The sequence below is a fragment of the Solanum stenotomum genome, chromosome 11 (genome assembly GCF_019186545.1).
Source record: "Solanum stenotomum isolate F172 chromosome 11, ASM1918654v1, whole genome shotgun sequence".
In the NCBI taxonomy this organism is placed as follows: Eukaryota; Viridiplantae; Streptophyta; class Magnoliopsida; order Solanales; family Solanaceae; genus Solanum; species Solanum stenotomum.
This window is the reverse complement of record NC_064292.1, coordinates 44,658,434-44,670,808: the sequence shown is the minus strand read 5'-3', so window position 1 is coordinate 44,670,808 and position 12,375 is coordinate 44,658,434. Positions and strand designations below refer to the sequence as shown.

Here is a 12,375-nt window from a genome sequence, read left to right as displayed (position 1 = left end):
ATCTACCTAACTAGAACAAAATCTTTATCAGAAAATAGTAAACAAGAGGAATGAGGGGAACAAATTGAATTTCAATATATGGTAAAAAAACTATCAACTTTTCTATTTTTGTATATACCTTGATAAGCTGTTACTGCTGCTGCTAACTGAAATATCTCTGAATCTATCACTGTGTAATGATAATGATTCCAATGACTCAAAACCAAGGGGAAGTGGCCTATCTGGTAATCTTGGAATATCAATATCTCCTTCAAGCATTCTCAAAGCATCTTCAATTGTTGGTCTTAAAGCCACCATAACATGAGCACAAAGTATTCCAACATGAACAAATCTCTCCATAACTCTCTCTGGTCCTTCATCCTTTATAGACACATCGAAAACGCCTTCCACGTTTCTTGATTTCACCATTGTCCATGCCCAATCAGTGACCAAAAGTGCAGAAGAATTCGATGCATCAAGAACCCTCCTTCCACTCATGATCTCGAGGATCACGATACCAAAGCTATATACATCACTCTTCTCTGTTAACTGCCCGTAAAGAGCATATTCGGGTGCTAGATATCCATATGTGCCAGCCACCCTTGTTGTAAGATGAGTTTGTCCTTCTTTGCTTTGCTTAGCTAATCCGAAATCTGCAACTCTTGCCTTCATATCCATGTCCAAGAGTATATTTGTAGCCTTTATATCGCGGTGGTAAATTGAAGGTTTGATTCCAAAATGCAAGTAAGCTAGCCCTTTAGCCACATCAAGAATTATGTTCTTTCTTTGAGGCCAAGATAAACGTTTCGTTCCAACGTTGAATAGATGATCATCTAAGCTACCATTTGGCATGAAATCATACACCAAATATCTCCCTTTTCCATTCAAGTTGTCACTTGTAACACAAAATCCTCTTAGAGGAAGAAGATTCCTATGCCTAATCTTGCTTATAATCTCTGCTTCATTAATAAACTCCTCATCACCCTTACTATCCATATCAAGAATTTTCTTCACAGCAATTAAGGTACCATCAGAAAGGGTCCCTTTATAGACACTTCCACTCCCTCCTTGACCTATCATATTCCTTTGGGAGAATCCTTTAGTGGCTTGTTCAAGCTCACCTACTTGAAACCACTTAGCACCAGTATTGGGCAAAATTTGGGACTTAACACTAGTAACATACCCTTGATGAAATGCATCTTGCTTTCTCTTCTTATCCCATTTCTTGTAAAGAACAATGAAAACTATAACACCCAAAATCCCAAAGAAAGTACCTAAAAACCCGAAAACCATTTTTAACGAAGTCCCTCTGCTAAGATGGCGCGATCTACTTGCCTTGTTAGCCAAGGGAAGGGCAAGCACACATGCAGCAGTTCTTGAATCCTCAGGTCCAAATTCACTAACAATAGCAGCAGCATAAATGGCAGTGAAATAAAAACACTTATCATTTGTAACATTTGGATTCAAAGAAACCAAATAAGTATTTACCTTCAAACCAGCATCAAGACACAAACTGCACCTAGTAAGCCCTGCAAGGTCACCAGTACAAGATGAGTCAAGTAGGCTATTTGGACCTACTTTTTCCATCCAATCTTTCATCGTGACAATACCTCCACAACTCGAAGGCTTAACGACAAAATCATTACTCCCATTCATGCACTGTGAGACAAAAGATTGAGATATTGACATGGAAGAAAGCTTAGCCTTGAAGGCTGAAGTACATGAAAGAGCAGCATCTTCATTTGGGAGATAAAACATAGATGTTTCTTTGAGGTGTTGTGCAAGTCCTATACCGAAGAGACTACGGAGAGTTTGGCAGCAACTCTTCTCTAAATATTCTTCTGTGCATAAAGAAGTGTCCCAATTACAGGTTTCAATGTAATCAAAGTTTATTGGACATGAAGAAGAATTCAAAGCATAGGAGAAAGAAAAAAGGATATGGCAAAATGATAAGAAGAAGATAAGTTTCATGGTTTCTAGCTGTTTGTTTAGATTGATTTACCCCAAAGAGATTGTTTTTTCTGTTTTAGTTTTGGTTACATAGTAGAGAAATTTGACAAGAACACTTTAAAAAATGGCTGGTTTTGGTCAATTTGCACGTTTAGTTTGAAACTTGAAAGAGCTTTTTGATGTGGATTCTTGGAAAGTTGGCAAGTCATAGTCAACAAAACCTCACTGCAGGCATTACTTTAATGAATAAATAAATAGATAAACAAGTCTCAATTATAATACTAGTCTATTTGATATTTTTATATTACCACTTGTACACCCTTTCATTATGCAGAAAAAATGATACACTCCCTCCTTATTTGTCTAAGTTTAACTTAACAGAGTTAAAGAAAGTAAGAGAAGACTTGAATCTTATGGTCTTAAACTAAAGATATGATGAATGTAATCACTTTATGGTTTTAAAATTATAGCGTTGCCAAAAAGGAAAGATTATTTCTTAAACAAGCAAAAAAGGAAAGTAAGACGAACAAAAGTCGTGATTGTATTAAATACAACAAAAGGACTGAGAAAGTAGAATAGGCCAAATATCATAATTTTCTAGTTACATTCCAGATACACAATCTTTTTACTCATATTCCATCCATCAGGGGCTAAATAGTATTTTAGTAGGATTTTCGAAATCCAACATTTAGTGAGTGTTGCACTCTTCTCCTCAAATGTAAAGATACAGAATGAAGATTGTATTATCCTGTATACAAACTTTTGAACTGTCCAGGTCTACGCAAACTACTTGGCGCGAAAATGCAACTGGAAAACAAAATGAATGAGCTGCAACATGATCAAGTATTCATTTGTCAAACTCCCAAATGACTCCTCCATCCTCTGCAATCACAAGTCCAGCCAACTTAAAAGACAAACCAGAAATAAAAGAATGAAAAAAGAAAAATAATTGTATCAATTGAAAACTAAATCAAACAAATGATATGCCGCATTCAAGTGGAGTGGACTGTTTGGAAAGCTGAATATGGTTTCCTTGAGTACTGGAAGAGGAGGATAGACGCTTGAACTTTCACAAATAAATATACCCTATGTGTAAGGAGTTGATCACAATCTTTCGAGAATGTTCAAGCGATGATGGACTATAAAAACGTGGTGAGAAAGAGGTGGAATGTTGGAAGCTACAGGGAAAGAAAAATGATCACAGAATAACTATCAAGGAACCAACTTCTGGACTTCAACAAAGATGGCAAGTAAAGTGACTAAGCAGTTAGATGCATATAGCTATTTCATGTATCCCAAGTACCAGGCTATAATTTGTTTTTCTTGCTGGATGAATGATTTGCAATTATGAGGGGAGGGAGAAGAGTTTATTTAGGTCAAGAGCAAGGCAGATACGCCTCAAGAATTCTTTGGACCAAGGAATTTGCTGCGAGATTTTAACACTCCAAGAAAATAAAACCATGTCATAACATCCAAAGGACGAAAAAGTCGCTAACATAACAACTCTTTAGTATTTTAAATCAACTGATATTCTTTTACCACTCATAGATTTGTATCATTCTCAATTGCATGAAAAGAAAAAGACACAAGCATTTATCTCATGGAATACACATTTACTCAGTAAATTTCAAAAGAAAAATAAGCATTTACTGAGTCCCAACAATTTAACAATTTAAAAGCAAGATCTAAATACTTGAACACTATCCTGAGGAATCTTTTTTATCAACTAGGGAAGACTTAGCATTACAAACACATGTTCTTTGAGTCCCCCCTACCAAAATACCAAAAACAGGTCGTTAAATGTTTTAGGCTTTATATGCTATCAAGAGACATACTCACCTCCCAACTAAAATTGGTTTGAAATCTTCTATAAAAAAAAGGTTTGAAATAACTTATAAGAAAACGATGCTAAGAGCTCCACATGTTATTGATATATTAAGGAACATTAGCTTAAATTTTGTATTTGTATGTGTTCTCAATCTTGAGCAGTGGAAACAAATGGCATATATTTGATTCTATCTCTTATGAATTAGAGCAGTATATGCATACCTTTGACCTTCTTGTTGATCCATGCTTCGAGTAGCATCCCTGCGCCAACTCCGGCAGCAATAAATGACCCATAAAAGGCTATGGAATATGGTAAGGATCTCCGTGGGAGGAAATAATAATCAGGAACTTGTCGAATCTTTTTTGGAAACCGTTTCTTCACAGCTGGTTCAAGACCAGGCACCTTACTTTCTCCACCCAGACTTTTCCAGTCCATCTCTTTTAATGAGTCTTTTGGCCGTTCTGCTCCCATGACAGCACTCTAGCAATAGAAACCTGTTTATGAGATGAAATGTTCAAGAAAATCAAAGTCTTGAATTTGAAATTATAAGGAAATCTTCGCATTATAACAGCACATCTATAGTTGGCATCTTCTTCCTCTTTTTTGATAGGTAAGGTAAAAAGTTTATTGATAAAACAGTACCAAGGAGGTACTGCAAATGTTACGAAATTCTAGACTCCATCAAGCACTATGCAAAAACAGAATCTAGAGAGTCCATAAAATTGAGATAAACAAAAAAAAATTATGCCAAAATAACAAATTTTGCAAGAATCTAAATTTATGCAGGCAATCAAACCCCTTTTTCCTTCAAAGCATCTTTTGTTTCTCTCCTTCCGTACTGTCTAGATGATGCATAGGGGAATTATCTCCAAATCTTCATCTGCTTTCTTTCCATACTCGGACTTGCCAACAATTTAGTAAATTTTTAAATATCTGTGGCATCACCCGATAAACACCAAAGATATTTAAAAATAAGGACGAGATCACCCATGTTTGTTCACAGTGCAACAACAAGTGACTAACAGTTTCTAAGAGCATTGAGATAGAGAACACCTATTACACAAGCTAAATCCCCTCTTTTGCAAATTATCTAGAGTCAAACAAGTTCCGTAGGGAGCAATCCACCCAAAGCATCCTACCTTGGTTGGGACCTTAGTATTCTAAAGCATTTTCCAAGGCCAGAGAATCTCAGAACTATAGTTCTGTTTTTGCAGCCTGTTAGACCTGTTGTAACTAGGGTTTATAACCGCAGGAATGGTGAAAATAAGGCTTAAATGTAACTGTTTTATTTATTAATTATTATGTGTATGTAGTTCTTGTAGTTACCTAGCAGTTAACTAGCATTTTAGGCAGTTATTCTGTGATAAATTGTACTAGGAAGAAGGGAAGACAATAAGTTCTATTTTCTCTGGCAGATTTGGAGGTTAAGGTTTCCTCCAAATACCTTGGTTGTTAGAAGTATTCTCCATATGCTATTTGTAAAACTTATTCTATTTGCTGGTGGCAGTAAATAACAATTGAAGTGTTGTTCCTATTTCTGTGTTGTGTTTGGAAGTTTACAGATCTAGTGTTAGGAGAGTTCTGGGTTCCCAACACAGCCATTCATAGCCTTAATTCACTGTAAAGTTATTTGCAAGCTATTTCTCATCACAACAACATTTTTTTTTTTGAGACAAGTAACAATTCTATTCAATAAAAACTTAGCCACCCCATCACAGCAACATTGACGGCTGCCTCGGCCACACCAACATTGAACTACTCCTCAAGTGTTTCCATTTTTGCCTTCACGGCATTATTAGCACTCAACGCCTCCATGAGCCTGCACTCCAAGGCAGTAACATTTTTTCTCAGTTCAAACTCCGCCTGCTTGTGCCCCTTCAACTCATTCCGTACGCTCTCATTCTCTTCAAGAATGTCCCCCTCAAGAATATTTAGGGTGCTCTCCACCTTCTCGAAGCAATGGCCAAAGATCTCGACAATGCCCATTCCCCTATTAACCTCCATAACCTACTCTCTACTGGGCGAGACATCCTCGGGCAGGATTTCCTTGTCATCCTGATTCACCTCAGTGGTAGATGATAATTGGGAGGTAAGTCCTTCACTTGACGCAATCCCGAGTGACACCTCCTAACTTTTGTTGGAGGCATTCCTCTCTTTGTTATGGTCCTCCTTGTGAGTTGCCTCCTTGGTGATGTTAGCTTGGGTGTTGACAAAGTTGATTCCCTTTGTTACACCCTTTGCTCTAATACCACATTGTCACTGTCCTTAGTCTTAAACTAAGTGCATGTGTGTCACTTGACAACTTGCTCACAATCTTGCTATGTCAAGTCAGCTTAGATTACTAGGCTAAAGATCATTAACGGAATGTTAGGTAAGAGAGCTAGGAGAAATTTGCTAAAGGAAGCTTTTGTATTAGATTTGCTTGATGATTTACAAATGAATGACCCCCTATTTATATCAATGCTACTGCGTAAATAATAATTATTGTACAAGTCCCTCATAGTTACAAGGTAAGGGCTTTCTTTAGAATTCTCAACAAAGCTAGAAAGTTTCAAGGACTTTTCTAGCAAATCCATAGAGTTAAAAGGTCCTCCAAGGAAAATATCCACAATTCTCTAGAAACTTCCACAAGTGCTAACCTTCTTATGTAAGCATCCAAGATGGCAAAAATGTATGCCAAGTGGCACCTAGGTGACATGATGATATGGATGGTCATCACATTACATCCCAAAATTTCAGCGAACTCCTCAATGATATTATCCATATTAACAGAAAAGACGCAACTCTTATTCCAGTTTACTTTAAGTCTTGAGACTGCTTCAAAGGCTAACAAGATAATTCTCAGGTGTTTGGCATCTTGGTTTCTCAAGTATTTTATGGGTAAGCAATTATACATATCTTGTCCTTTTCTCTGTTCGCCTTTTATTTTCACCTCAACAATTCAGATATTAAATCAACATTAAGCAAAAATCTGAATCTTCCAAGCTGAAAGACAAATAAACAATAACAAAGTACAGCGCCTTCACTTTTTTTTTGACAAAGGTAACAGGAAGTACAACGCCTTCACTTATCAGAGTAAAAGCATGTCAAGATCAATTCTTGACTAAACAGATAGAGAAAAGAAAATATGGTTAAAGTTCAGCAAAACAACCAAGGAATGTAGCACCATGTTATTGCCTGTTTCATTGACAGGCACATTTGCTTCCTTCTACACTTCCTCACCACATAAAAGCAATGGAAAAGCCCACATCCGGTGAATATTCTTTTTTTATTTTCCATTTGGGAAAAGAAAAAGTCCTTTGTATAAACATTTGGATCGGAAATGAAAAGGTATAATCTTTCATGTCTCTTCCACAAAAAGATTAATCCTTAATTCATTGCCTCCAATACACCAGGTCTTTTTTACTCTAAAAGAAATTAAATAGAAGTTTGAATATCTACTAGCTTATAACTTAATTAGGTTCTCTATTATCAGTTATGCTGAGTTTTGCCAAGTGTTTCTACTATTGGATTGGGTTTAGGTAATGCTGGCAAATGAGCGGATTCAGATCAGATATGGGCGAGTTGAAAATGGGTTAGAAAAGACGGATAAAATATTCGACCCCCATATTAGTATGGATAAAAAAAGGGTAGAGTGACTGAAACATGTGCATTTATATGGTTCTTTTATGTTTAGAAAAAGAAATTGTATGATCCTATCTTTAGTTTGCAAACCGAATTAGCTGTCCGTTTACCACTGCTTGAGCAGTACCGGCAGAAATCCAAAGATAAAAAAGTACCACAAAAGAGAAGAAGAAATTCAAAAACAAACGTAAAACCTACAAAAAAGCAACAGGCTAAATAGAACCAAGAGAAACAAGGCTAGAGGAGAAAACATGAAACTGAATGATGAAAATGACTACACAGAGATTGTTTCTCGGTATAAGTAACTTTTCACAGTTTCACCAAAAAAAATCATTTCCAGCGTCTCAAGAAGTGAATAGGTGAAAGAACCCTTTGGGCAAACCCAGTGGTTTGGGCCTTGGGCCTGGGACTTCCATGTTGGAGGTCTCAAGTTCCAATCCCCTTGCCAACGAAAGCAAGGGGTTTGCCTTCTGGGTCAAGCTCATCGCACCGGGCTTGCCTAGTGCAGGTTACTCTCCTGTGTGGTTTGCGAGCTATTGCATAGGAGCGGGGGTTTTACCCTATGCGCTCCTAAAGGGTAGCAGCTACGGGTTTCCCTTGTCATTAAAAAAAAAAAGTGAAAAGGTGAAGCTTGATCCATTTTGACCCATCAAGTACCCCTTTCTTACCACGAATAATATGGACACAATCCATATTTGATCCTTCCTAAAAGAATCAATTATCCCACCTGGTTTTAATTGTGCAATAGGCTTGCATTTTTATCCATTTTTGAGCGGACTAGTTACGACTTACCATCCTCCCTTGAAATAAGTATATTTATATGCAAGTTTTATCTGTTAATCAAACCAGAGAAAATTTTCAATTAATCAAGTAATAATAATGTGGTTCTTATCTCACTAAGTTGTACTCTCAATTTCAATTTGTTTATCTTACTTTCCTTTCAATCCGCTTCAAAAATACTATAAAACCATAAGATTAATAAGTTTAAAGAGACATTTGGTACATTCTATATTTCTTTAGTTTAAGACCACAAGATTTTTTTTTTTCTTTTACTTTCTTAAACTCCGTGCTAAATCAAAATCAGACAATCAAATTGAAACGGACGGATAATATAAAACCAATGGTAGAGTACAATGATGTAGATCAGAAAAGCATCACAACTGATGAGAACATTGAGAATCCAAAAGACTGAGAATTTAGCAAAGAAGTTGAAAGCTTTTGAATGCAGCCTCTGTCTAATTCAACTAGACTACATCAAGTAAACAACATACAAGTAACAAGGGGGTCTTTAAAATCAATTAATCTCTACATCTTGAGATTTTCAACGGCAAAAAATGAAAAAAAAAAAAGAAAAACTATTGCTTTGGATAGCTAGAACAGCTGTTCAATAACTTTTCTATGAATTTCATCCCAATAACTAAAAATTGTATCGTCTTTAGAGAAAAAAACTTACAACTTTGATGTCAATGGAAAAAGGAGAACAACTAGCTCACTGCTGATGCCTGAGCTGCAGATATTTGAAATTGGTATCCCAAAATCAAACTGAGTTGTTGGGTTCAATTAAGTCATTACATGGTAGGCCTTAGGGCTCCAAGTGCCTACTTATAAAATATAAAATATATTTAAAAGATTTATTGAAAATAAGCAATTGATTTTAAATAAAATATACTAATGTTTTTTTTTTTTACAATTTCAATAAAGAAAACTGAAATTCAGGCCCTTTTTTGGATGGGGAATTTTTGCATATAGTCACACTAAAATAACTTAATTATGCCTCCTAGTTATAGTTTATTAATTACAATTCGTAGCAACGTGTTAGAGGGAGGAGAGAGGCGAGCGAGAGAGTGGAGAGAGGCGAATTTTATATGTATATTTGTAGAATTATATATGTATATCTGTCAAATAGTTGTATATATGTAACTGATATACATATTTATTTGTGTATCTGGTGAGCGAGATTGGGAGAGGGAGTAGAGAGGCGAGCGAGATTGGGAGAGGGAGGAGAGGGGCGAGTGAGAGAGGGCAGAGAGTGGAGAGAGACGAACTGTATATGTATATCTGTCAGATAATTGCGTATATGTAACTGGTATACATATGTATTTGTAAATCTGGCGAGCAAGATTGGGAGAGGGAGGAGAGAGGCGAGCGAGATTGAGAGAGGGAGGAGAGAAGCAAGCGAGAGAGGATAGAGAGTGGAGAAAGGCTAATTGTATTTGTATATGTGTCATATAATTGTATATGTATTTGTATAATTTGTATTTGATAATTTGTATTTGTATATGTATAAAAGAGGAGAGAGGCAAGAGAGAGGAGAGAAATGACGCTATTACAACTAAAATTAAGTTGTGAGCTGTAATTATTTCAAACTATAGTTATGTTAGCTAATTAACTTTATGTTTGCTTATCCGCGTAATTTTCCCTTTTTGTAATTGTAAATGAAATAAATGTGAGCTTACAACTCGTTCACAGAGGCGAACAATCTCGTCGAAGGTTAAGCTAATTTGTAAGGGGTCGTTTGATAGGGAGTATTAGAAAAAATAATCCATGTATTATATAATAAGTATAACATTTATTTTTACTTGTACTTTTTACCACATTTTTATTATATAGAAATGTGAAGACGACCATGACGATCAATGGCAATTTCGAAAATCTAATATGATTGAAGGGCAGAATAGTAATTATTCCTTATCTATTAGAATGGATTTCTAGAAGGAGATGGACCTTTCTTTTCCATTCCTAATCAGCAAAAGTCTCTTTCTTTCGTTGACCAAAAAATACATTAAAAAGATCTTTTCAATTTTCATTTTTTCTAGAAGAAATACAAGGTATGACTTTTCTTTCATCAATTTTCATTTTCAATAGTAATACAAGATATGTTTTTTCTTTCAAATTTCTCAAATGCTTTCTTCTTCATTCATATTAAGGTTGTTGTTCAATACCATATGAACATGTCCCTCAATTCGAATATCACACTGTAGTTATAATCAATATCCATAAAAATGTCTACATCAACTCACCCAATTTTCTTAGAATCTTGTGTTCTCTCTTTCAATTACTCTGTAGTTTTGTTCCCAAATATAATGAAGAGTGTGAATTTGATGAAAATATTTTGTAGGAAATAATAAATGGACAAACATTTTCATAATTTTGGAGGAAAAAATATAGTTAGAGATCGAGGGATAGGAATATAAGAGAGAGAAGGAATTGTTTGGAGTTGCAGGGAAAGTGAGTGGGGTTGTTTCATAAAAAAATCTCATCTGCACTAATCCACATAATTTTTCTTACCTTGTTAACCATTTGTTTCAAAAATCTAACCTTACATTGATATTTCATCAAAAAAGTAAAATTAGATGCAAAGAAGAAACATCAACAATAAGAGGGTCCATGTTTGGAAAAAGAAAGATGAAGAAGCAGAATAATGGATATCTAATGGGACTAGATCTAGAAAGATTTTTAAGGGTATATTTGTTATTTACACAATATTTTTTAATTTAATTTTTGTTATAATTGTACTTGTCCCCAAATTCTTTGCACGTGGCAAAAATATCAAATATAAATGCCAAACTATGTTTCTCTAGAAATTTCCATTCATGCTTTAAATAATTTTTTAACGCTTCATATCCTTACCAACAATTTTTTTTCTATTATATAGAAGAGTGAAGACGACCAGGACGACCAGGGGCACTTTTGTCATTTTACCAAAATTATCAGCTTAAAACAATTGTACTTTCTGCTGCAAAATTATTGAATTTCCCAAATACCCAACCAAGTTGCTATTATTATGATGGCCACGTGTACTTTCTATCATGAAAAGCACAAAAAAATATCATAAGTAGTCGTACTATCTAAAAATGGTGGGACCTATTTATTAAATCAATTTATATTTCATTAACACCTTTACTTTTTGCACTAAAATAAATATAAAAGAAATAAACATGATTTAAAATGTATTTAAAAATAAAAATATTTTAATTAGGGAGCATAAAAATAAAAATTAATAAATAAAATGGATAGATAAATTAAATGAAATTAAAGTAAATTAAGAAACTAACTAAATTTTTAAATAAATAGTTTTAAAATTTTGCGAATCAAATATTAAAGAGAAATAATAAGTATTTTTCGTGTTGAATTTACGTACATTAATGATAAGAATATTTTGATAATAGAATATTTTAAATTTTAAGATTAATCAGATTGTTTACTTTATTTACTTAATATTGCTATTCTTTTGTTTGAAATAAGAAGTTAAGAATCAAAACACATGAAAAATCAATACATTAATTAGAGAAGTAAAATAAATTTAAGTAGATTAATATTTAGAAAGAGATGACAAAAATAGCAAATGATTAATAGTAATTTTAAAAATTATGAATAAATTTTGAAATAAGATAAAATATCTGGATGAGGAAATCAATTCGATATGTAATGATCTATGTATTAAAATATCATGCTAATTTAGCATTTAATTCTAAATAGATTTTTTTTTAAAACAAAGAAAATGCATTTATGTTTTCAGATTGTTTGAAATTTTTTCACTAAACTGATAAAAATAACAAAAATACTTGTTCCTATAAATTATTGTGCATGAAAAAAGAGAACCAAAAACACATTTATATCATGCTAAAAAAACTATGTTCATTAAGACAAATTATGCATATATAGAACTTCATGTAATAGTGAAACATGCTTCTTAGTTCTAATTTTTATGTATGAGTGATAAATAAAAAATATTAATCTCTCTGTTTTAATGTGTTTGTTCTATATTGACTTGGCATTAAGTTTAAGAAATTAAGGAAGATTTTTTAATCTTGTGATTTTAAATTTTAAATATGTGAAATATAGTAAATGTCTTTTACTCTTGTGATCTTAAATATGTTATGTGGAGTTGGAACTAAGAAAAGAAAAGGGACATTACTTTTTAATAGATTATAAAGAAAAATTCGACAGATTAATTAAAATGAATAGGATAGATTTCAAGATGATAATACATA

General features: G+C 33.9%; 2 protein-coding genes across 3 annotated transcripts; both read right to left on the bottom strand.

The window, feature by feature from the left end:
• Nucleotides 1-102: 102 nt before the first annotated feature.
• LOC125845951 (probable receptor-like protein kinase At1g11050) lies at nucleotides 103-1,737 on the bottom strand. Its single transcript, XM_049525434.1, has one exon. The coding sequence runs from the start codon at nucleotides 1,735-1,737 to the stop codon at nucleotides 103-105; it is 1,635 nt and encodes a 544-aa protein (XP_049381391.1).
• Nucleotides 1,738-2,454: 717 nt separating this feature from the next.
• Nucleotides 2,455-8,959, bottom strand: LOC125844553 (uncharacterized). 2 transcript variants are annotated; one of them, XM_049523862.1, is made up of 3 exons: nucleotides 8,835-8,959; nucleotides 3,979-4,251; nucleotides 2,455-2,833 (listed from the first exon to the last, which is right to left on the bottom strand). In XM_049523862.1, exons 2-3 carry the CDS (start codon nucleotides 4,226-4,228, stop codon nucleotides 2,784-2,786), a joined length of 300 nt encoding a protein of 99 aa, XP_049379819.1. In that variant the 5' UTR covers nucleotides 4,229-4,251; nucleotides 8,835-8,959; the 3' UTR covers nucleotides 2,455-2,783. The 2 variants fall into 2 exon arrangements, with proteins under 2 accessions (XP_049379819.1, XP_049379820.1); XM_049523863.1 differs by having other exon boundaries at nucleotides 2,455-2,811.
• Between the last annotated feature and the right edge of the window lie 3,416 nt (nucleotides 8,960-12,375).